Genomic DNA, 24,054 nt, shown 5'->3' on the forward strand with positions numbered 1-24,054 from the left:
AACTCAAACTCGAAATATAATATTGAAACTTAAACTCAAAAAGGTTTGAACTCAAAAAAAATTAGAAGATCGCTTGAAACCTAAAATTCGAGCTTGATTGAAGTGAAAGAATAGTTCACTCAATGCTCACCAAAAGGCTCCATGATTTTGAATGTCAAATTACCTCTATTATTTATAGAAGTTAGTTGTGATGCGCTTCTATGTTTCTTAGCAATGTGAGATTGTTTTGTTCTCATATTTTTACTCTTTAGACTTTTGGGATGCTCTTCTATGTTTCTTAGCCATGTGAGATTGTTTTAAAAAAAAAAATTAAACCAAACAATATCATTTTGTTATGATTTTTTTAACCCCAAATTTATTTTTTAATTATAGTTATATAATTACATTTATTATTTAATATGTTTTACCTTAAATATTATGTTGTAGTTAATTTGAATCATTTTGTTTCACTTGATTTTATGGTTTTTAACTTATATATGTTATGACTTGCTTTGAATATGACTTGTGATATAAAAAATTATTTTTTTATTAAATATTTTTGGTATTTTTATTTAATTTTTTAAATAATTATGACGTCGTCCGGTTCTTCCGACCGGTCGGACCAGTTCGACCGGTTGAACCAGTAAACCGATAGCATGACCGATTCGCTAACCGGTCCGGTTCTGAAAACCATGCTTATAGTATTACTGGAGTATTTTATTATATTATTTGATTTATTTGACAAGAATATGAGATAATAATATTTAATTAATGGAATATAAGATTACTTTAATATATATTTTAATGTATATGGAAAACATATAAGCATACATAACTATGCTGCGACGACTCGTAATAACGTTCAAAACACACACTCTTAAGCGATACTTATGTTGTAAAGATAGATATTAGTAATATAATAATTATATCCTCTTGTGCCTTTTATTTCTTCTTGTTTTCTTGTGAGCGAGAGCAGACTAAATTAATATTATTTTTAAGACTATGATAAATTATTTTAAATAAATGTATTTGTTTTATAATTTATGTTGAAATTTGTACTCTTGATTTTCATTTATCTACATTTATAGTGAATTTATATTTTTCTTATATATAAAGATAAATAAAACCAAACCACACTTTTATCTCTTATATGTATTTTATTTAATTTTAATCTCGTTTTTTATTTACTCTTTGCTTTAACCGGAAAACTGTCGAATGATCACAAATGCCTTAATGAACCAGACTCGGATATACACCAATTGAGTATACTCACTACAATATGAACATCGAATAACTTATCTTTTTAATTTGCAAATAATATTTTACAGGCATGATCATCGCGGTGAATGGATGTGGTATTGATTTATTACTATTAGTTTTGTTTTACATGAGAGAGCAGGCATTGACATTGTCATCGTTGAACAAGTTACTGACCTTGTCGTCTCCACGAATAGTAACAGGAATGTTACCATGCCTGTGTCCGAGGTTGTATCCATGCCGGTAATAGTTGTAACTCTCTCTGTACTCGTTGGTCGTCTTTGAAATACTCGGCGGTGGTGGTGAAGTACAGAGGAGGGTTAGGATAAGGCCAGAATTCTGCCCTCTTCCCCGCCCTCCTCACTCGTTTCAGCACCTTGTTCCGATCGATGTACCCGATCACCGTCACCTTCTCCATTTCTGTGTCCACTTCCACTGAATCGACCCCTAGCATGCATTAATGTTCTCAACCATTAACAATGATCCTATGGAACAATGATGGTCATCGGATATAAGAATTAATCAGTATACCTCTAAGCTTGTAAATCGCGTTTTTTACTACTCTCTCGCAACCGTTGCAGCACATCCTGACTTTGAGGTCCACAGTCAGTAAAATCAAGCAAAGATTATGAGCTTAACAGTGGTGATGGTACAATTTAAGCTGTCACAATCGTAAGCAGTTCATTCTTTCTAATTGTAATTGGTGATTTTAGAGAGAGTGACGAGTTGAGGATGATGAGTGGAATGTAGCTTCGAGAGAGAATTTCTCCTCTGTTTTGCATGAGAGGTTTATATAATGCCAGATTTAGAGTAATGATGACAGTTTATAAATTGATAGGACGAACATATATGATCGATTGACAGTGAATTCGACTATAACAGAAACAATAATGAATGGATTAATTAAGCTTTAATCAAGGCAAAGGGACGAAGGCAAACCTGCAGTGAAAGTGGTCGCCCCTTGGCCTTATGCATCCTGTGGTAATGGACGTAGCTGACGTTCTTTTTGTTGTTGTCTCGATAACCAAAAAAACAGTAAGCGATGGTAGATACGATAGAACCAAATGCTTTCGTTATTATTTTCGCCTTTAGAGACAAGTCCGTCAAGTTTATAAAGAGAAGAAAAAGGAAGAAAAAAACTGAAGAAAGACGAAGACGAAGACAAACCCAACCGTTTTCCAGCTCTAGAAGATATTCCCTCTATTACATATGTATGAAGAATTTATAAAACGAAGTACCCTTTTGGAGGGAATGGTATGAAGTGTGATGTTAATGCTTGAAACGTGGGTCAAGCCAATATGATTATTGCTGACACACCCGGATTGGTTTTGGGATAAATTAGTAGGGAAAGCCAGGTTTTGATGCAAAGTGAACATATATACCTACAATCTTGTCTTTCCCACCATCTAGAAAGCTTAATTGGCAGAGTTTAATTCCCTTACAAGTTATATATGTTTTTACATTTTTCATGCAATCCTAGGGAAAATGTACCCTTTGCACTTTGTATTATGGAAAATGTCACCTTCTAGGATTAAAATTCTGAAATTTTATTTGTTTTTCTTCTAGCAATTATAGCCGATAAATGGATAAAAGATGATGTTAACAATTGATTGGTATAATAGGATGAGATATTAGATTCTTTAAGTAAAATTAAAAGTTCTTAACATTGTTAATGGAACAAACTGAATTGAGAAAGTTAATCTCAAAATGAATATTATATAATACCCGATTTGAATTAGTCAATTAATTAAATATCAATAGTTATACAGACGTTAACTACGGTTTGCAAGGGGACATGTACCAAATTATCAGATAAAAGTAGGGCTACCTTAGGTGTAATCATATCAATAGTTTGTGCTACTCCGAGCCTACTGGCTACTTGCAATACACTATGCGCCAATGTAGTTTATCCTGGACAACTTTTGACCACTAAACTGTTCACAGAACTCGATGTTTTCTTTTGTATATTTCTACGAGTTGGTGACAATTAGGTGATTATGATTGGGAGCATAATCTGCTTAAAAGAAAATATAACTTTCCCCGCCATTAATCAATCAAAAAGCTTATAAGGATTTCAACTAAGATTATCAGCACTGGAATATATTATCAACCAAATCATCTACACTAAAATTTTGAAAATGTCAAGGTAAAGATCGTTGGTAACAGAATATTCTCTTCCCTACCTATTACACATTAAGACAACTCTCTAAGCCAGTGGTAAAATTTAAGGCCATATCATACAAAGTACATTCCCCTATTCTTCATACAATATACTCTACACATAGGGCACAATTAACATAACCTGATCGTATTTCCTACAAGATTCAACAGGAAAGCGATCTACTTACCTACCTACCTACAGCCTGTTTCAACATCATCAAGAAGTCAAGATCAAAGTTATCCCCATATCCCCACGACAAGTGCAAACAAGACTGTGAAGATGAAAACGCTGAAAACACGAGTTAAAGGGAAGCTTGAGTAAGGAAGAGCAGTAACTGCCTTTAAATGCACCGATGGGCCCTTTTGGCTGCCACCGTTCTGCTTCACCCTCTGCCTTTGCAGTGTAAAAGATTCATCAGCAATATCCCTGCTGCCATCAAACTTGAGCGACTTGTTCTCTTTATCCGACTCTTCAGGGCTAGAAGTTTGTCCTGTAGCTTCAGCTTTAGTGACCTGCATCAAAGAATCGAAAGATATTGTTCACTTTCAGAAATGTACTTCAGTATATACTAGTATTATTATACTTTTACCTTTTCCAAAACAAAATGGATGATAAACAGGTAAACACTACTAAAAATTAGCTTTTCCTAGTTAATCTACCTTCTGCCTTGGTTCTGTACTAGATTCATCAGCAATATCCCTGCTGCCATCAAACTTGTGTAACTCGTTCTCTGACTCATCAGAGCTAGAAGCTTGGCCTGTAGCTTCAGCTTCTGTGACCTGCACTCAAATCATTGAAAGATATTGTTCGTTTTGAGAAATGTAGTTCAGTATATACTAATATTATACTTAATCATTGCCAAAACAAAATGGAAGGTACACGGTAAACACAGTGCTAAAAAATAACTTTTCCTAGTTAATCAACCTTCTGCCTTGGTGTTGTACTAGATTCATCAACAATATCCCCGCTGCCATCAAACTTGAGAAACTCATCCCCTTTATCCAACTCATCAGAGCTAGAAGTCTCATAAGAGCTAGAAGTTTCGCCTGTAGCTTCAACTTCTGTGACCTGCGTTCAAATCATTGAAAGATATTGTTCACTTTGATAAAAGTACTTTAGTATATACTAATATACTTTGACCTTTGCCAAAACAAAATGGAAGTACACGGTAAACACAGTGCTAAGAAACAGCTTTTCCCAGTTAATCTACCTTCTGCCTTGGTTTTGTAATAGATTCATCAACAATATCCCCGCTGCCATCAAACTTGAGTATCTCGTCCTCTTTCTCCAACTCATCAGTGCTAGAAGTATCATAAGAGCTAGAAGTTTGACCTGTAGCTTCAGCTTCTGTGACCTGCATTCAAATCATTGAAAGATATAGTTCATTTTTTTAAATATACTTAAGCATGCTAATATGATACTTTGACCTCTGCCAAAACAAAATGGAATGTACAGTATATACAGCGCTAAAAATAACTTTTCCTAGTTAATCTCTCTACCTCAAGACTTGGTTTTGTATTAGATTCATCAGCAATATCCCCACTGCCATCAAACTTGAGTAACTCATCCTCTTTCTCCGACTCATCAGAGCTAGAAGTCTCATAAGAGCTAGAAGTTTGTCCAATAGCTTCAGCTTCTGTGACCTGCATTCAAAGCATTGAAAGATATTGTTCAAATTTTGAAATGTACTTCAGTATACCAAAACAAAATGTAAGGTAAGATAAATACAGCTCTAAAAATTAGCTTTTCCTAGTTACTCTACCTCAGTTAGAGCAGATTGAACTTCTTCTTCACTGAGGCCAGGACTTGTCATTTTCTCACCAACGCCACAGCCTGCAGAACAATTCGCTGGTCCAGTAGGAAGTTTCATTTGCAAGCGTATTCTTCTTGGAGCAGTGCCATGATTTGCAATATTCTTCTCTGACTCATCAGAACTAGAAGTCTCCCCTGCAGCTTCAGGTTCTGTGACCTGCAATCAAAGCATTGAAAGATATTGTCAAGCTTGAGAAATGTACTTCAGTATACTAATATTATACCTTGTCCTTCCGCAAATGAAAATGGAAAGTAAGATAAGCAATATATCAACAGCGCTTAGAATTAACTTTTCATAGTTACTCTACCTCGGTTAGAGCAGATTGAACTTCTTCTTCTTCAGTGAAGCCAGCACTTGTTATTTTCCCATAATTGACACAGCCTACAGAACCTTTCATTGGCCCAGTAGAAAATGTCATATCCAACCGTATTCTTCTTGAAGCAGTGCCTTGATTTACAATCTCTGAATTTGGTCGTTGCTGAGGTCCACGGGTCCTAGTCTTGATTCCAGTTCCAAGAGTTCCAGTGTTCATTCCAATACCACCACTATTCACGTTATTCTTCAGACTGGTTAATTGTTGCAAATGATTGATATAACCCATTGGAGAATCAGCAAATGAAGTTCCATGGCCAACAGAATCATTTCCAAAGCCACCGATATTTCTGGTTCTAAACTCTTGGTTAAAATGTGTTGTTTGAGTAAGGATAGATTCATACGAAGCTTGCATTTGCAGTGCTTGCTTGTTATCCATATGCCCACCAAGCCACCTTTGAGCTCCAACCTCTGTATCAAACTGGTAAAGAAGTTGAAAATATATATAAAAAAAGAGTTAGAACCCAACAGTAAACTAAATCCAAGTGCCTAAAAAGTGAAAAATAGATAGAAAAAAGGATGCTGAAACCGACACAAAGCTAAAAAATCTAAAGAAACAAACCCCTAAAACGCTACATACATATGAACATAAAAGCTACTAGCAAGTTATTTCTTTACCTGTAATTGTGGCATTTCAGTGTTTGTGTCAGTGAATATGCCATTTTCTTTGAGATATGATGTTTCTGGTTGTGTTGCCTTTGAGATGAATGAATTATCAAACAAGGGCATCTCTGTTCCGGCAACCGAGTTCTTCTGAGAGCTTGACTCTCCACAGGAGTCATAATGGTTATTTAAGACATCATCCAACAAAGAGAATGATACATCTTGTGCGCTTGTCCCATCGTTGAAATGAAATCCATTTTGATCATGGCCAAATTCATTAGCATAAGGAGAGTAAATGCAGTGTGGCAGATCTTCAAACAAATGCGAGTTCATTGGTGGTGAAAAGACTTTGTAGTCAAGTTCACCATAATTGGGTTCATACAAATTTGAATTGCCTTCCAGAAAGGGACATTTCTGTGTTAAAAAGCAAGAAAACAGTCACTCACCAAGAATCACAATATAGTCAAAGATAAATCAATGATTAATACAACAATCCCAAACCATAGATAAAATTATCCACTTCACACCTCCACTACAGTTTCTTCTGTTGCATGATCATCTGCATTAGAAGTCATATGACTATTGCAGCTGCTGGTATCACCTGTTACTTGATCATTTTGCATAAAGTTATCAGGCTTTTGAGATTGTGTCACAGTTGACACAGTATCCTGCAGAAAATCCGATGAAGAATCATCGGGAGAAGATTTTATAATGGCAGGAGAATATCCCGTTTGTTCCAGTTCATCATACTTCGCAGCATCATTCTTCTCTTCTACTTTATGAAACAACCGAAATAGAACAAAAGCAGTCTGCACCCCAAAAAAAAAGGTCCAGGTCATACAACCATTCCTCAACTTTTTCTCCCTGGCTTTTCAATCAAACAAATATACTAATAAAAGCAAAAAATTTAAGTTCATGAAAATAGTTGCACCAACTTGAACTAAAAACACGAGTAAGAAAATAAAAAGAAAACCTGGCCAGGGGCAGTGCCATCAAGGTCCTTGGTAGTGGGGCGGTATTCGTGCATGATCCAGTTAGTACGCTCACCCTTGGGAGCACGACCCTTGTAGAAAACAAGGGTCTTCTTCATCCCGATATGCGACTTTTTAGACTTGATAGTTCGATCTTTCCCCGTGGCTTTCCAATACCCTTTATCCGTTGCTCTGTTGGAACGGTGGCCGTTGGGGTACTTCCTGTCACGAGGACAGAAAAAGAACCACTCCGGATCGTCCGATTTTATCACCGACAGTCCTGAATTTAATTCAAACATCCCAAAATTTAAAAATAAAATTGATCAAATTTCGAACTATAAAATATCTCCCCGCATACTCTGAGGAATATCAAAAAGGAATATATGTAGGCTTTCCCGAAATTTCCAGTTTTAGAAAACAGGAATAAATCTTCTAAACTATATATATATATTACAAGCGTTGAGGAATAACTCGGGCTAAAGGTATCAAAGATTCAGAACAATTATTCACCGAATAAATTCTGCTGCTTCTTTTTATTTCCCCGGAAAAACTAAAATAAAAGGAAAGAGATAAAAAAAATACCAGGCAAATCCCAGGGCTCCCATTTGCAGACATCAATTTCAGGAATGACCTGAACCTCGGAATGACGACCGTTGATCTTCAACCTAAGGTAGTGATTGATGAGCTCCTCGTCGGTCGGCCTAAATCTAAATCCTAAAGGCAAAGCTCCCATCGTCAAAACCGCCATCACTCAGACCTCAAAAACTCTAATACCAACTAGTTTTCAAAAACCATAAAAACAATAACACGTCCGACTATCTTCCACTGTAAGTAAACTCGTCCGACTTCTTCGATTACTTAGCCGAGGCTACTTTTCTTTTGGTTTTAGTTGTTGTCGTTATTTGGGTAATCTCCTGCAGTTAAGGAGGAATGGACTCAGATGCCCCGTCCAAATATAGGCAATCACATGCTTCCGAAGCCTTTCGTGTCGCTTTCTCTTTCGTGGGATAGACTAATCATTGAAGCGCGCGTATCGCAGGGGAAAGAGCTGCGTCGCATACTATAACAACCAAATGTTGATCTTTTGGTAACCGAGTAAAAGTGTAGCACTACGTAGTCCAATTACCAGAAGACCCCTAATGAATGAAGAAAGGAGAAAGCAATGGAACACTGTGCTTAGCTTATCCCGCAAGACTCTTCTTCATAGCGTCAAAAAAGTAATCTCAGTAGTGCTACGCTTTTTGATTTTGCTTTCTTTTTCCTTTTCTGGCTTTCAAATTTGATTAAAGTAAAAAAAAAAACAATGAACAGTCTCCTCGTGCGCTAGGCCACGCCTCTGCCTTTGAATTTGTGTATTTCTTTATTATTTGATTTCATTTAGAGGTGGTGGTGGTTTTCAGGTCATTGCACTTGAGCTACCGTCATTGTCTTTGAAATTATATGATGTAACCAACATTTAAAAAGTTTATTATAAGAATATTAATTAATAAATTCAAAACATGCAAGTAGGTTGAATTGAAGTAGACGATGATTTCTAACTTGGATGCTCGAAAAAGATTACATCCCTACATTGTCCTCAACGGCTCAACCATTATTTTATCTATTATTACCTAGGGTAAATTGCACATTTACAATTATTTTTTATTTTAGTACTCAAATTTTATTTTATTTTAAAATTATATTTAATATTTAGTTTATGTTTCATTGTGGGATTACATTTAATAATAATATTTATGTATTGTCATAAAATAATATCACATCATCATTAAAAAAATAACATCAAAAGTTCTGTCAATTTTATAATGATTGTATAATAAATTAAAACATAAACTAAACATTAAGTATAATTTAAAAAAATAAAATTTTAATATCAAAATAAAATAAAAGTAATAATTTAAATATTAAATATGTAATTTATACGATTATCTAATACAAGATTAGAGATGCCAATTGAATAAGATTGGTGTAGAATGTTCCTCTCGGTAAAAAAAATTCATCTTTATTCTCTGCCACGTAACTCGTTGCGGATATAAAATTTAAAATCATTCCCATGCTTTGACCCGTAAGACTAAAACTATCATGCCTTACTCTCCACATAGATCTCCAGACCCACCTAATCTCAGTATATATGTCTCACAACCTATTTAAATTCGGAATATATGGTAGTATTTTGTTAAGTCTTTCAACTATTAAAAATTGTAAAATTATATTTTGATTATAGGATATTATTTTATTGAGTTTCGATTATTAAAAGTTAACAAATAGTTACTTGACTATTTAGTATATTCCAAACTCGTCATTTTTCGTTAAAATTTTGAAAACAGTCTTCGCTGAATATTAACATGTTGATTGAGATATAATAATTTTTGAGATTCTGATATCATATTTTATCATATCTCATTCATCAAGTTAACATTCAACTCAGATTGCCTCTAATTTTTTTTTAACAAAAATGACGATTTTAGAACATACTAAATTATCAGGTGACCATTTCATAACTTTTAATAGTCAGAGAACTCAACAAAATAACACGCTATAGTTAAATGATCATTTTATAGCTTTTAATAATCTATGAACTCAATAAAACATCACCTATAAACGAGAGATCATTTCTGTACTTTACCTTTATTTATAAGTATCATCTAAATAAATATAAATCAAGTTTTTGTTTATCCGGACTCCTCATGTGACGTTCCAACTCTCGTCATTTAAAGAAAAAAATAAATCGTTAGGTTGACCTTTAAATTGGTAAATTTAAATATAACTCCGATAAAAGTTTAAAAAAAATATAGAAAATAAAGTCCTGGTGCGGGACGAGATCAATACATGTCAAACTCAAGTTTAGGGGTGTTCAGATATAATTTAATCCAAAAAAATAATCGAAAATTGATTTAAAAAATTAATAATCGAAAAAAATTAAAATTAATTTAGTGTGTTTGATTTTTTTAAAAAAACCGATTGATTCGGTTTTAATTTAAAAATTCGGAACCGATCCAAACCTAACAAACTCTTACAATGCTTTTGTATTTTGTCCCCCACCACTGCTTTTATCCTTCTCTATGTTGGGCTCAACCAACATTGTCTAATATTATAATTGCAGTATGTCAAAATCATTTGGATTTTGTGCATGAAATGGCCCACCAATGAACTAAAAAAAGGAGTATTTAGGGGGATTCTTGCTGCTTGCTTGCACCGTTCAGTAAACTGTAATTTTTTTTAGTTCTGCAACTGCTAGCAGCCAACACACATCAGTTAGTGTATTTCTGTGATTTTTATTTCTAATTATGTTTCATTTTTCTTTGGTTGGTGACCATTCAAATAAAGGAAGAAGCCGATTTTTTTTATGAAAAAATTTCAAGAATTATTTTGAAAAATTAGAATTCAAAAATCGCACAAATTAAAATCGAATCAAATCGCACTTAATTGGATCGGATCGGATTTTTTTAGAAACATCCAAACCGATCCATCGGATGAATTTTTAGCCAAAAACTGATCCAACCCGACCGCGAATAACCCTACTCACGCCCTGTGTTTTAAAAAGCGTGCCTGAGGCGCTAGGCGAGGCGTTTAAAAGAAAGCCTCCGACCACCAAGGCGGCGACGAGTACATGAGGCGGCGATTCAGTCGTCGGAGACGGCGAGAGACAACGAGGCGATGCTTTTAGCGATTCACGTATAATGATTGCATGACTCTTCCGGTGTAGACGTGGTAGTTGTTCTGGTAGTCATAGAAGGGCCGATGGCGGTGTCGTTCTAATAACTTTCATTGGTACCAGAAAACTCTGCCGGAACTGATGTTGTTGTTGATGGTGAATGGACAGAGACCCGGCGACGTTGTTTGGCAGAATCATCTGAACAGAACCTCCACCAGCAGTGGTTCCCCCGCCTTCTGACTCGTCATCATCTTCATCATCGTTTACATTTTCTTCAGAACTTTCATCAGCTCCATCTTCTCTGTTACTTTTCAATCTATCCCCTCTTCTTCTCTTACTCGCTCTACTCAAGCGATCTCTTTCTCTTTCCCGTTCCATATCTCGCTCTCTATCCCGTTCCCGTTCCCTTTCCCGCTCTCTATCATATTCTTGTTCCCTTTCTCGATCTCTTCTTCTCTTTCTCTGCCCTTCTCTCCCTCTTCTCCTTATCTTTCTCTTTCCTCTTTTTGTGCTCTAAATGTCATATTCTTTTCGCTATTTCACCCTCAATGAAACCCACTCCAAGCCTTGGTGAACAGCCACGATCACTGATTACCAAAAATTGACCGAATTTGAACCGTTCATTCCTCGACAGATCCAACGATTCACATTGGGCTTAAACCAACATGGAAAGACCTCAACCGTTGATTAATTATCTCTTCTCTCCCTTAACCTTTTTCTAAATTATTCCCTATTTGCAACGTGTCATATTTAAAGATTAAATTGTGTTTGAGGTATGATTATAAAATATTTACAAATGTTTTGTAAAATTAAGCGCCTCGCGTACGTGAATCCCTCGTCTCAAAGCGCCTAAAAAATTGAAGCTTTCAGGTAGCTAATCGCCCTGGAGCACCTAGCGCCTTTTAAAACACAGCTCACGCCTATCTCATTTCTCAAGACAATTTTTATTTCTATCCTCACCCCACCACCCGTGAAACATGTACCTATCTCCGCCCAATTGGATACAAAATGGGACGAATCCTAGCGAACCTGTCCCACTTATTTTTAGGGTGTTAAAAAATACTCGACTCGTTGAGCCGATTAAAAAATATCATATATTTATAATAAAAAATATCTAATTTTTCAAGTTCAATACTTGACCCGCTATTTTCTCGGATTTTCGGGTTGAGCCCAAGTCACAAGATATCTTTAACTGGATATCTGCAGACCGAATACCCGGTTTCTTATATATTTTTTATTTTATATTAGATTTTTTTATTCCTAATTCTCAAATTATTTCACCCTAATATTTTAAATTCCTAATTTATTAAACTATTTAACTATAACATTATAAATTATTAATTTTTAAATTATTTCTCCATAACAATCTAAATCATTTCTTTTAACTTCAAAACATTTTAAATTTTATTTTATTTTTTAATTTTATTTTTAATAAGTTTTATCTTTTAATTATATAATTTAAATTTTTAAATTTTATGAGTATATTTGTAGTATACTTTTAAATTTAGATTTTTTCTATGTAATTTTTTTTAAAATAATATAATTTAAAGAAGAAAAAAAAATATGAAACGAGTACCCGTGGCTCGAAAATACGGGTACCCGTAAATCTTAATAAGCTGGGACACGGTCCAGCATTTTGGTATCCGAAAATTCCGGATACTTACCGAGTTTTGAACAACCCTACTTACATCCCTAACATGAATGGTGATGATCAATTGTACAATGGAAATAAAATTATAATAATAATAATAATAAATCGGATCTCAACCCTAAACTCAACTATGAGCAAACATAATCATAAAATCACAAACTATTTTCTTTCTAAAATAATGAAGAATTAGAACTAATTAATCTGGGGATTCCAACCAATTGCCAATTCAACCTTCAATATAATCAGGCTCCACTTAAAGTCAAAAGGATGCATCTTCCGTAAAAAGCAGTGGACATGGAATTTTGATATGCTTTTATTCCTATTCCGTTACAAAATATGAAAGATCCACCGTGTGGATCCAGAATAACAGCCTTTGATTTCAACATAGTTATTAATAATCAAGGAAATATAGTTACTCATCTCGAAAACTTGAAACCCTGGCATACATATCCAAACCAAATGTTTCATGTCCAATTTGACTGTAAATTCTCAAACCATTCAAGGGGAATGTTACAAACTGTGTTATGGTGTATAAATGTGAGTGGTAACAATAATGGTGCCCTCGCAGAGTAGTATGCTGAACTTTATATACGCAAATAAAAAGAACCACGTAATTGGCTAGTAGACTCAAATTTTACTATATACAGGTTTACCTACAAAGCAGGATGATGCCCAAGAGCCACATTTGCTTCTACCCTTTGCACGGCTCTCCTAATACTCCACTCGTGGCAGAATTCAAGGGCAAGTCGAAGGGCAGTTCCAAGTCCTAGTACAACAATAACACCTGTACAATGTCTCTTCAAGTTATGACATCAAGCATACGAGGCAAAGCTACTTCCTAAGAATGTTAACAGGCTTGGGGAGAATGCGAGTGAGGTGTGCATACCAATTATGATGTTAACAGGCAGTACAGAGACACCAAGAGTAACGGATATAAACACATCCAACATTAAACCAACAATAAGGATTGAGAATGCCACCCATAGTGGACTAAAACAACCCTGCCATAAAGAATGATTTGATACAAAATTAACACAAACAGGAAAAATTTTCTCAAGAATAATACTATCTACTAGTTATCCACTTACCCTTTGACGTTCATGTGGGGTAAAGCTTGGATCAACCCTCCAAACCCAGTAATTTGTCTGCATCATGAAACACATTTAAGAATCGATCTAGACACGAGGATAGGATGATATAAATAAACCCCAAAATATAATATATACGCTTCAGCACCAGTTTTCTCTGCTTGCTTTGGACTATCACTCAATATCATCACTTAATAGTAAACACCACCAAATTATTTACTCAACTTCGTTTTAATTTTCAGCTTTAAATTTGGTTAACGAAACCTCTTCCTGCAATTGACCCCCAGCCCAACCCCAAGATAATATTGAATGTCTAGCATCTTGTATGCCAAACCAAATAATACAAGCAAAGTCATCCTCAGGTTTATATTGCTAGCCCTTTCACTTAAGCACAGAATACTTACACTGGGCTGGGACTCTGGAGCTGATACATTTACAGCTACAGCTCTGCATGACAATAGTAAATAAAATCATGTATCAGTTACAAATAAGCTAAGTTTAAAGCATGGTATCAAATTTGTATAATTACTGGCATATTTCGCATTTGTTGGATCCTTTTGTACGAAACCACATGTCAATACAAGATCGATGGGCTTTTGCAAGACCCCCCTTACATTGGCAACCAAGATCTATAAGACCTTCTTCCTTGTCCTGTTGACAAACTCTGAAAAAACATACAAATAGGAATTAGTTACAGCATTCGATACTACAGATTGTTTTCATGATTAATAGCAGAAAAACAAGTTGAAGGCTAGAGGTAACAATCATAATGGAATGTATATTTAAGATTGCTGGCTTACCAGCCAATTGAGTACTAGCTTAGATGGCACATGCATACTACATTGCTAGTGATAGGCTTTGGAGGTTGCACATTCGAGAGAGCTTAGCAGTTAAGGTCCTCCTCAGGAGGATTACTTAGATAGGGTTAGGGTGGATTAAAAAAGTGGGAAAAATTTTTTGTTGACGGACCACAATATATATAAAGACAATCTGAATGAGACATCTTCTCAACCTAATCCTAAGGGTCTAATGTCACCAAAACCTTTATGCAGCACATTCTTTTGCCAAATTATAACGAAACAGTACAATAAAACAACGCTCATTATTGTATAGCATGTTTAGAAAGTATAAAGAGAACTAAGACTACCACCTTCTGGGCTAAGTGAAATGCTTGGGGCAATTAACATAAACAGATAAAGATTTCATCCTTGTGACCAGGGTTTCAAATCGCGGTCGTGGTCGCGTTTTCGGTTATTTCGGATTTACCGTGATTGCGGCCGTCGCGGACGCTATTGCGGCCATCGCGGGTAACTCGGACGGCGGCGAAACCGCTATATCGCGGCCGAAATCGTGGTCGCGGACCGTTTTTTAAAACCCTGCTTGGGACTTCAACGACCATGGCTAACAGATACTCAAGCCTATGTAATGATCTACACTCTTACTAGGAGTCCATCCAATCCAGAAAAGTCAAAAATTGGAACAAAATTTCAAAAGAAGCATGATAAATGAGGATACAGAATGTATGAATGACTGGTAGAAGATGAAAAAAAGCGTATAACATACCTGCATTCCACGTCGGAACTAATGCTCCTCGAAAAAAAACCCTTTTGAGGAGCCACACGAGGTAATTCATCCATAATACAGTCCATATCTTTTGATAATTGAGCTACTGGCTGCTGAGTTACATGAGACTCACCCTTCGTTACCACGATGGTTAACAATGTCGGACTGGCCTCACAGGTCGAATCCTTAACAGAGCGTGCCAGCTTTTCCTCCTGAGGCAACACCAGGTTGTTTCCCTGCTTCTCAAGATCAGGTTCAGGTAAATTACTGGAGTTGTAACTAGCTCTAGTGCTAGTCTCATTTGAATCTTCATTCTGCATCTGATTATAATTTACAGCGTTTATACTACCCCCGTGTGGTCCAAAAAGATTTAATTCCGTGAAGTTCCCCAGCACCCTCACTGCTGATTTCATAAACATAAAAAAAACAACCATCAAAACAGCCAGCCAGTCAATCAAAACCCTAGGGATTAATTATTAACAAGTAAAATTGCAAAACGCCAGCCTTAAACCCTTCAAACTATGCTTAAAACAGAATACAAAAGACAGTTCCGTAGTTCTATTACTTCGATTCTAGACTAGAAACTATGAAAACGAAACCAAGCAATCAGAGGTAACCTGCTAACAAGATGCACTGCATAAAATTCCTGTTTAAAATTTGCTCAGAGGAAAAAAAATATCGGTATGCGGTGACCAAAAAACAAGCATGTACAGAAAGGAGTAAAAGAGGTGATGAAATTTCTTTTATAGAAAAGTGAGGAGCGTGTACCTGAAGAATGTTTGCTTCCTTTCAACCACTGATGAGTTTGCTGCAAGTCGAGAGTTGAGCAAACAACAGCAACAATATAAGGAAAAAGAAGAAGAAGAAGAAGAAGAAGAAGAAAATGGGAGAGAAACTAAAATGAGAGATTAAATAGAGACGACAGTAATTTTTATTTCCCATCCCTCCATACTTTTATGAATTAAATAACGACGAATTGGGTTAACTAACAGACGAAGAATCTTTTGTTTAAGAGCTCAACGCCACGGAATAAGGTGGACCGTAGCCGACTCCCTTCCTTTCGTGTACGAGTATCTCTAAAATATGAGAATTGAGATTTTCCTGTTTGTTTGACGTTTCTTTTTTCTCCTCTAAAAAAACTCTATTCAACATATTGTTATTTTTCTTTGATATTTTAGTTAAAAAAAAAATAGGCCACTCCAAAACAAATAGTAATCTATTTCAATTTTTGAAATATTATCGATGCATAGTACAATCCTTTGGAAGCTTTAATAATTAAATATTATATTTTTAATATAATATTATTATAAAATATTTGAGATTTTTAATATTATTTTATTAACTATTGCACAAACCTGTGAAGCGTTTTTTCAAGACCCATTAAATAAAGAAGCAAACAAAATCTCAGACATTTTATAATAATAATAATATCATGAAAACATTAGATTTGATTGTTCAAGATTTTAACTGATTGTACAATTAAAAGATAATAATTTTCGTTATATTATAAAAGAAATAGGCAGAAAATAGGTTTCCATATAGAAAAGTTTTATTTTGGATCACCCACTGACCATTCCATGTTTGTTTGCTAAGTTATATTAGTGGCTGAAAATGACAATGAAAAAGCTGGTATTGTGTCTTATTACGAAGGGCAAGTAAGTTTGGTACACGAGGGGAATCCAGGGTGCTTATCATCCCCGTCACGTCTTTGCCAATTTAGTACTAAATGTTGGGCAATGGGCATGTTAAGCCTTGGATGCAGTATGTATTATTGGCATTGAGACAGCCATTAATGATATGCATGAAGGTGGGACAACCTTAATTAGGTATCAATTATCATTACCAACCTTGAAGAAGTGGAGGGCTGAGACTTCTCACCACATTAAACAAGTTAATTTGAAGACTAACACTAAGCAGTAGGTATAATGTTCAACTCTGCACTTCTTTATTATCAAATTACAAATTTCATCCCTTAACTTACTCCTCACTCCTATTTTAATTACTAAAATTTAAAATTTATTCTTATTCTGGTCACTCATTTATTAAATACTTAATGGCATTACGATTGTACATTTTCCTTTTATAATTTATGAAGTGTCCTCATTTTTTTTTTCATTTTTATGAAGAAAAAAAAATCGTAGTTTTGAATTTTATTTACTTTGTCGATGATGAAACATCTTCTTCTAAATCCATCGATGGGATGGTGGAGAAGGGGAAATTGAACTATATATCTTGATTCCACGTTGATCGGATGATTTTCTTTTATAATTTATGAAGTGTCCTCATTTTTTTTTTCATTTTTATGAAGAAAACAAATAGTAGTTTTGAATTTTATTTGCTTTGTCGATGATGAAACATCTTCTTCTAAATCCATCGATGGGATGGTGGAGAAGGGGGAATTGAACTATATATTTTGATTACACGTTGATCGGATGATGGATATTATAGATTAAAGTGATTTCATGTTTTTAGGCTTTAGGGTTGAGTTTTATATTGATTTTGGAAAAATCCAAACTGATAGAATGGTAGGAAACAATAAAACGAAATTATCGATATCTTGAGTGATCAAAGAAGGAACTGATAATGATAATTATAGTGTCAGTGTGATAGATGAGAATGACACATGGATTCCACACCTTGATTATCAAAATAGGAATAAATCAATAACAAGAAAGTTGAATAATAAAAATCGTCATACAAGATAAAAAAAAATGTAAGAATTTATATTTTTAATTTAATTTTAATGCAGAAACGCATACAAGATTGATGATTCACGTACATAGTAAACGCCAACCCAGGCCCAGTGAGGTCTTTAAAGGCCCAGCCGATGAGTCATAAGAACACAGCCATCTTCAATGGTTGCAGCAAGCCAGCAACAGGTGGAATGACAGCTTTGACAATGCCTATTATCACCAGAATGATTCTTCCCCTTCAAATCTCTTGAATGAAAATTAAAAAGGTTAAAGAGCGTGACAATAACAAAAGTGTGTGTGTGTGTGTGTGTATATATATATATATATCTGTAGAAGCTTAACCATTTTTCAAGTAATCCTTCTGCTTTAATCTGGGAATAAATTAAAATCCTTGAATTGCCATAGAAGGCACTTCTTTATTCCATATCAAACACTACAGTTTTGGCCCTGCGGCTATTCTTATATGTAAATGTTTTTCAGTTTCAGCTCCAACCCAACTCGCATTTGCCTGTATTTGCCTATCTCTTCCTTCTCAAACCTTAACTTTGTTTGTTCTTTGTGTTGCTAAATAATGCCTCTGGAATCAAGCAAGATTGGCCAGTCATCTGGTGAAGGAGATAAGCATAGAGTACTTGACAAAGAAATCAAAGACATGGTCTCCGCCATAACTCGTCGTGTATGCGGTGTTCATAAACCGGGATCGAGCCAGGGTGGAGATGATGATGGTGTGAGGATTATCACACTTGCAGGAAGCAATGCGGGGGCAACAATGCGAAGTGAGTTGGATGAGAAATCCAGCAGCCCGCATGGGATTTCACTTTGCGAGCCTGACACACTCAGTACCTACGTGAACAGCAATTTCCAAGCCGTTAACAACTCAATGATGCTTGGCAGCAGCTACAACACCAATGATCCCGGTGTCCATTTGGACATCTCGGATGTCGCCGAACATGAAGGCAAGAAGTCAGATGATAAGCACAGGAGGGGAAAGAAAATAGAGAAGGATTCCGCCAAAACCGAACATTCCGTTTAAGGAACAAAAAATCGCAGCTATAACATGGTTCAAAAGTGCTGAAAAGAAGTCGTCTAAGTCAGTATACATTGCATACAATAAATCTCTGTATTGCTTTACTTTATATCCAAGATTATGTTTGCTAGACAACATGTAAAAGGTAAAGACTAAGGGAATCTGTGTATTCCCTTTTTTACTTTAACCATGGTCTAGGGTGTCATCCAAGATTATGTTTGCTAGACAACATGTAAAAGGTAAAGACTAAGGGAATCTGTGTATTCCCATAGTGTAACTATGCTTCTTTCCGAATTATGTGTTTTATTATATACCGTTTTGATGTTTTCTGCATTCTTGTTAACCATGGTCTAGGGTGTCAACCTTATAATAATTGTGTGAACTTTCAAGTTCATACTCCTCTTTTTGTGTCTTTAATTGCAAGAAGCAGATCCAATCTGATGATTTATCTTCTTTGCACACCACCTGTAATCATAAGGGTCTATCAGATACCACATGGTCTATGGTATCCCGGTCTGCAATCTGGATCCAATCGAACCGAAGAATGGCAAGTTTAGATCGTTCATTTATAGGAGCACTATTGCTGCATTATTTATAACCATGAAAGCTGCCATCATATATAAGCTTAATTCAACATACTTAGGAGTCTTAAACTGATTAATAAGCATACAGCTCTTGTGCCGGAGAAAACAAATTTGATGAAACGGTACATCTGAAATATTCGGAACTAAGGTTGCTAAACAAAAGTTTGGTTTTTCCATGTGAAACCGACTTTGGAGGTGAAACTGAAAGCACATCAGATCAAACAATGGAGTTCAAATTTTAATGTTACTCTGTCGCACTGTTTTATCATGAACCTCATTCTCCATATGGTATATGCCATAAGGTTGTTATATGTTACCATGAACCTCATTCTCAATTTTCATTGATGAACTTTGCATATCATAGTCTCACAGTCCTGGAAACAAGGGTGCATCCATCACAAAATTGTTAAAAAAGTAAATTTTTTCTTGATTTCTTTGTTGCGGAACAATCGAACGAGAGATGTTGAAACATATTTGGTGGTATTTAATCAAGAGGGTTATTCGAATACCACGTGAATGAACTTAAAGTTAGGCGGCAAAACGCTACTTGCTCTCATGACAACTTGAATCACAAGAAACTGTAATGACTGGTAACTGAGCCTCTTGTTCCCTAATCTCTTTGGCTTGTTGAGCAATTTTTGATATACAGTTCTGCATCTCTCTGTTCTTGCCCCAAAGAAGAACATACAGTCCGACAATGACAACTATAGAACCCAACAAACTGTTCATCGGAGTGGCGGGGAAGAAAGTTAGCGGTGGGTATACATCAGCTTGTAAGTATATAAGCAAATGTATTAATTAGGTAGGACATAGGATAATTAATTAACCTCCCAAGATTGAGTTGTTCATGAAGGATGGGGATGTCAAACATGGCTGCCATTATCTGAACGAGAGGACTGAAGGCTGCAGTGAAGACCGGACCCCTCTTCTTGACACACCACGCCATGCCGACAAATGACAACCCTGACCCTATCATTCCCTGCATAAACAAAACAATAGTGGGATAAACAAAGAAGAAACTCATGAGTTGGACATCAAAATCTTATGAAAAATGCTCCAACAAGCTTTTTTTCTTTGTGGCCAACATTTCTATTTAGCTATTTAAATCCTTGGAAGCCATGGTTTTCAAGTGGCCCTTCAACAGACACTAATGTGGTGTGTACTATTTCTGCAACCAGGCAATACAAAATTACAAGATAGATGCGTAGAATTGAAGTTGGAATCTATGCCTCTCTTTTTTGTAAATTTTAATTGAATGGCAACAAGGGAAAAAGATGTTTTGGAAAAAGGAAAAGATTTGCAATGCTGGCCTAGCCTACACGACAGCATATACCTAGGCCACCCTTCCCTACTCCTCAACCAAAAATATGCTGTTGGGTAACCATCTATGTTTCTCGAACTCTTTATTTTACTGAAAATATGCATATCCGATACATATTCGACGGTTGAGCATACTTGTGTCGGAGGCATATCTATATTCGGCACTAATACCCGATTTGAGAACATAATTTAAAGCTCACCCTGTTATAAACTTCCTAGAATTAGTCATCCATTTTTTGGACATTTACACCAAGAAGAGCATTCTTACTGCATAGAGGACAGTTATGATTTCAGCTTTTCCCTTCAGTGCCCACATGGAAAGGTCCCTGTTTATAAGCAAGCTTAAGGCAGCTGACTGAATTGCACCGAAGAACGACATGATTGCAGTGCTGGAGAATTGGCAAGGATATCTTCTTCCAACGTATGATTGAATGATAAACCATGAAGACCACAACAGTGTTCCCACTATAAGAGCTAAGCAACCGATGGTCCACCTTTCTGCCCTCCTAGAAGAGCTCAGCTTGACAGCATTTGAGACGGTCGGAGCCATGGCATATGAGTGTGGGTGTTTGAATAAAGGCCTTCCTTTATAAAGTGTTAATAGCAAGGCACCTCCTACACAAATCACCGAGCCGAGTATTTTCCCTCTCCCGCTGTTGCTTCTGAGGTTCACCGTTTCAATCCTGCAGTATAAAGAAGTGACACCAGAGAGTATTGGTAACAAAAGTTTGCACAAGAACATGGTACCATTACAAACAAGGGGTGATTAGCATCGATACCGAAATGGTAATGCCATTATAAATGTGGTCACTGGCACCATGTTGATGAAAGCGCATGCGAATGTAGCGGATGTGTATTGAATTCCAAGAAGAAAGAAGTATTGCGTTAGTGAGGCCCTATAAGGAATCAACAAGTTAGATGTGCCTTTCATGATACTATCAAAGCTAGATGGAGATTCACGCATGTATAGTTGAATATAAACTAACCCCACGATTGCAATGCAGAAGAGGTAACATAAAATGCGTGGAGTGAGCTTAGGTCTGCTGTTCCTGCAAGCAATCTTAGTGCTGAAACTAATGACAAAGGAGGGCTAAAGCTAAAAAAACACACTTAAAAGGAAAGGTAATGGGAATAATGGAGAGTGGAGAGAGCTTCCTATACCTTTCCCAAAAGTATCCAATGGGGGCCAAGAAAATTGTAGAGATTGACAGCCGGAATGTTATGAGAACCAAATGGTTCATCCCATCATCAAGGACTTTCTTAAGAAGAATATTCACCACCGCAAAAGAAAAATCAACTGCTATCATCACAATAAAAGGGTACCATTCATTACAACTTTTCAATTCAGCCATTGAATCCATCACCAGCAGTCGAAAGAGCCGAGGTAAGGACTGGGACGGGGCGGTGCAAGCTCTCTCTCTCAGTCTGTTTGTTAAAAAAATTTCTTAGCAGTGCAACTGATATAGATAGACAAACATATGTAGAGCTCTAAATAAATGGAGTCTAGAATAAGTGGGAAGAAAGCAAGATTAAATTCTTCAAATCACATCAATGCTTTAAGCAACCAACTTTAGCAATAGTTTAATAAAATTATTCTCGTCCTTTTTTCACTTTCTTTTGACTGAACCTACTGGAGATTAGCTTGGAATCCCTTCGCAGGCCCTGGCAATATATCGAAAAGCATCTATGCATGTCGACCGGCTTTTCGTTTTCATATATTTCTTCAAACCCTATTGAATAAGATTGCTCATTTTCTGCATACCATTCAAGATTTTTCCATCAGAAATATTACAGAACACATATAATTTCATCGTATAGGGGCATAATCTGCATTCTGATTAGGGGTGTAGGAGAGATTGATACTCTTTATGCATGGCATCAAATAATTAATCTTTGAAACATGACAAAGAAGCATCCCCAGATCCTACAACTTGGGAAACAAGAACAATATGTCAAATCTTTTGCACCACTGTAGTTGAGGAGATGGTGATATGTGCAAGAACTGATGCACCCTTTGATTTATTGAAGTGAAACAAATCTAATTATTTCCTCTTTGAACCTTTTTCATTTTCCAGTTTCATCAATCCAGATGCTCAGTTTCAAGCCATTGATTATCACCTTACACAAGTCAACTTAATTAAAAAGCTTTTTTTCTCGATTAAGGATAAACATCTCTACCCTTGTTAGTCCAATCTCCACAGATTGTTCCCAGAGAGTCTCAGCTAAGTTTCCATCTTTGTGTATTTGAATATTTGGCATTTGTTCCACTTAATGCTCTAAAAGGAATGTTCATCACTGCATTTAGTTTTTAATCATTCTGCACGTTGAAATTAATGAATTGCACATGCGCCATAACTTAAAGCAGCCATTAGAATAACATTTTGTAAATTATCAAATATGCTTCAGCCTTCATATTAGGCAACTGCGTTAATCTGCAGATTGGAGGATTATATCATCATACTCATATCTAAATATATTTCGAAAATATGAAATACGAAGAGTTCGAATAACACAGATTTGATTACTATGAATACTGTCATTTCCTCCCTCCTACTTTCCTTAAATTATGCAGGGATTGAGAAAGGGACATGGATTCCAGATGCTAAAAACAACAACTTTGCAGTGACCACGACCACTCGTTTATCATCTTTAGAATGAGTCATCTAAGAAAGTGCCCCTACCATCTCTTTTTAACTATCTTATGCTATGGAATAACATAAAAAGATGTTTGGGAAATAGCAAAAACTCCTTGTCCACTCGTTCGCCCCCCACAGACATTCTCTAGCAACTTTGAAAATATCAGGGACGATTTTGACTACATTTATTCCTAAACTATTGGCAAAAGTGTTTCAAAATTCTTCTCCTTTTCTCTCTGCTCCATAGCTTTCATTATTAAGTGTCGCCACTGGTTTTAAATTTAATATACCGATGTTGTCGACGGACTTATGCAAGGGAAGGTAAGGAATAATTAACTGGTGAATGCTGTTGTACAATTTATAATATAGAAAATGAATGAATTGTAGTATTGATCTCATGATGAATCTGCAGCGGTTGGCCGATATCAATCAAGCAGAGAGGAAACAAACAGGTAGGGATCCCAAGGTGGAGATATTAAACAGGCCAACTTGGAGTTCAGTCTGCCTACTCCACCGGGAGTGAAATCGGGCAGTCAAATGGTCACTTTGACAGCACTTATTACTGGATTATAATAAACTTTCCAAAAAACGTGCTTGATAGGATGTAGAACGTCATCGTTTATAAATTCTATAATTTTTTTTCCTTTTCGATATGGATTCATATCCTCACTTCTCCAGGCTGTG

At 35.9% G+C, this 24,054-nt stretch overlaps 4 protein-coding genes and 1 pseudogene across 18 annotated transcripts; 1 reads left to right on the forward strand and 4 right to left on the reverse strand.

Annotated features, from left to right (window-relative positions):
- Window positions 1-1,355: 1,355 nt before the first annotated feature.
- Window positions 1,356-3,611, reverse strand: LOC120155317 (annotated as a pseudogene).
- Window positions 3,440-8,020, reverse strand: LOC120155343 (protein NTM1-like 9). 14 transcript variants are annotated; one of them, XM_039166904.1, is made up of 11 exons: window positions 7,739-8,020; window positions 7,159-7,436; window positions 6,713-6,994; window positions 6,201-6,599; window positions 5,518-6,003; window positions 5,160-5,366; window positions 4,897-5,040; window positions 4,735-4,751; window positions 4,322-4,430; window positions 4,055-4,176; window positions 3,440-3,922 (listed from the first exon to the last, which is right to left on the reverse strand). In XM_039166904.1, the coding sequence occupies exons 1-11, from the start codon at window positions 7,902-7,904 to the stop codon at window positions 3,634-3,636; spliced, it is 2,499 nt and encodes an 832-aa protein (XP_039022835.1). In that variant the 5' UTR covers window positions 7,905-8,020; the 3' UTR covers window positions 3,440-3,633. The 14 variants fall into 14 exon arrangements, with proteins under 14 accessions (XP_039022835.1, XP_039022830.1, XP_039022829.1 ...); XM_039166899.1 differs by having other exon boundaries at window positions 3,440-3,909; window positions 4,057-4,176; window positions 4,322-4,465; window positions 4,608-4,751; XM_039166898.1 differs by having other exon boundaries at window positions 4,322-4,465; window positions 4,608-4,751.
- Window positions 8,021-12,875: 4,855 nt separating this feature from the next.
- LOC120155347 (E3 ubiquitin-protein ligase MARCHF2-like) lies at window positions 12,876-16,155 on the reverse strand. 2 transcript variants are annotated; one of them, XM_039166919.1, is made up of 7 exons: window positions 15,879-16,155; window positions 15,111-15,513; window positions 14,077-14,211; window positions 13,952-13,994; window positions 13,548-13,604; window positions 13,346-13,460; window positions 12,876-13,243 (listed from the first exon to the last, which is right to left on the reverse strand). In XM_039166919.1, the coding sequence occupies exons 2-7, from the start codon at window positions 15,428-15,430 to the stop codon at window positions 13,113-13,115; spliced, it is 801 nt and encodes a 266-aa protein (XP_039022850.1). In that variant the 5' UTR covers window positions 15,431-15,513; window positions 15,879-16,155; the 3' UTR covers window positions 12,876-13,112. The 2 variants fall into 2 exon arrangements, with proteins under 2 accessions (XP_039022850.1, XP_039022849.1); XM_039166918.1 differs by having other exon boundaries at window positions 15,111-15,510; window positions 15,879-16,153.
- A 2,013-nt stretch (window positions 16,156-18,168) lies between these two features.
- LOC120155349 lies at window positions 18,169-19,259 on the forward strand. Its single transcript, XM_039166920.1, has 2 exons — window positions 18,169-18,975; window positions 19,070-19,259. Exon 1 carries the CDS (start codon window positions 18,375-18,377, stop codon window positions 18,834-18,836), a length of 462 nt encoding a protein of 153 aa, XP_039022851.1. The 5' UTR covers window positions 18,169-18,374; the 3' UTR covers window positions 18,837-18,975; window positions 19,070-19,259.
- Window positions 19,260-19,828: 569 nt separating this feature from the next.
- Window positions 19,829-22,136, reverse strand: LOC120155345 (WAT1-related protein At3g30340-like). The gene is made up of 6 exons (XM_039166913.1): window positions 21,896-22,136; window positions 21,721-21,783; window positions 21,514-21,630; window positions 21,003-21,417; window positions 20,242-20,393; window positions 19,829-20,135 (listed from the first exon to the last, which is right to left on the reverse strand). The coding sequence occupies exons 1-6, from the start codon at window positions 22,093-22,095 to the stop codon at window positions 19,958-19,960; spliced, it is 1,125 nt and encodes a 374-aa protein (XP_039022844.1). The 5' UTR covers window positions 22,096-22,136; the 3' UTR covers window positions 19,829-19,957.
- Between the last annotated feature and the right edge of the window lie 1,918 nt (window positions 22,137-24,054).

This window comes from Hibiscus syriacus, unplaced genomic scaffold, assembly GCF_006381635.1.
Source record: "Hibiscus syriacus cultivar Baekdansim isolate YM2019G1 unplaced genomic scaffold, ASM638163v2 tig00111166_pilon, whole genome shotgun sequence".
In the NCBI taxonomy this organism is placed as follows: domain Eukaryota; kingdom Viridiplantae; phylum Streptophyta; class Magnoliopsida; order Malvales; family Malvaceae; genus Hibiscus; species Hibiscus syriacus.

Coding starts and splice junctions, on each gene's coding strand:
- LOC120155345 (XM_039166913.1), bottom strand. CDS start 22,095: ATGGATTCAATGGCTGAATTGAAAAGTTGTAATGAATGGTACCCTTTT. Junction 21,784..21,895: donor ATTGGATACTTTTGGGAAAG/GTATAGGAAGCT, acceptor GATTGCTTGCAG/GAACAGCAGACCTAAGCTCA. Junction 20,394..21,002: donor TCATAACTGTCCTCTATGCA/GTAAGAATGCTC, acceptor TTGTTTATGCAG/GGAATGATAGGGTCAGGGTT.
- LOC120155347 (XM_039166919.1), bottom strand. CDS start 15,430: ATGCAGAATGAAGATTCAAATGAGACTAGCACTAGAGCTAGTTACAAC. Junction 14,212..15,110: donor AGTTCCGACGTGGAATGCAG/GTATGTTATACG, acceptor ATGTTTTTTCAG/AGTTTGTCAACAGGACAAGG. Junction 13,995..14,076: donor AACAAATGCGAAATATGCCA/GTAATTATACAA, acceptor ATTGTCATGCAG/AGCTGTAGCTGTAAATGTAT.
- LOC120155343 (XM_039166898.1), bottom strand. CDS start 7,904: ATGGCGGTTTTGACGATGGGAGCTTTGCCTTTAGGATTTAGATTTAGG. Junction 5,041..5,159: donor TTCAATCTGCTCTAACTGAG/GTAGAGTAACTA, acceptor CTTTGAATGCAG/GTCACAGAAGCTGAAGCTAT. Junction 4,466..4,607: donor TTACAAAACCAAGGCAGAAG/GTAGATTAACTG, acceptor ATTTGAACGCAG/GTCACAGAAGTTGAAGCTAC.
- LOC120155349 (XM_039166920.1), top strand. CDS start 18,375: ATGCCTCTGGAATCAAGCAAGATTGGCCAGTCATCTGGTGAAGGAGAT.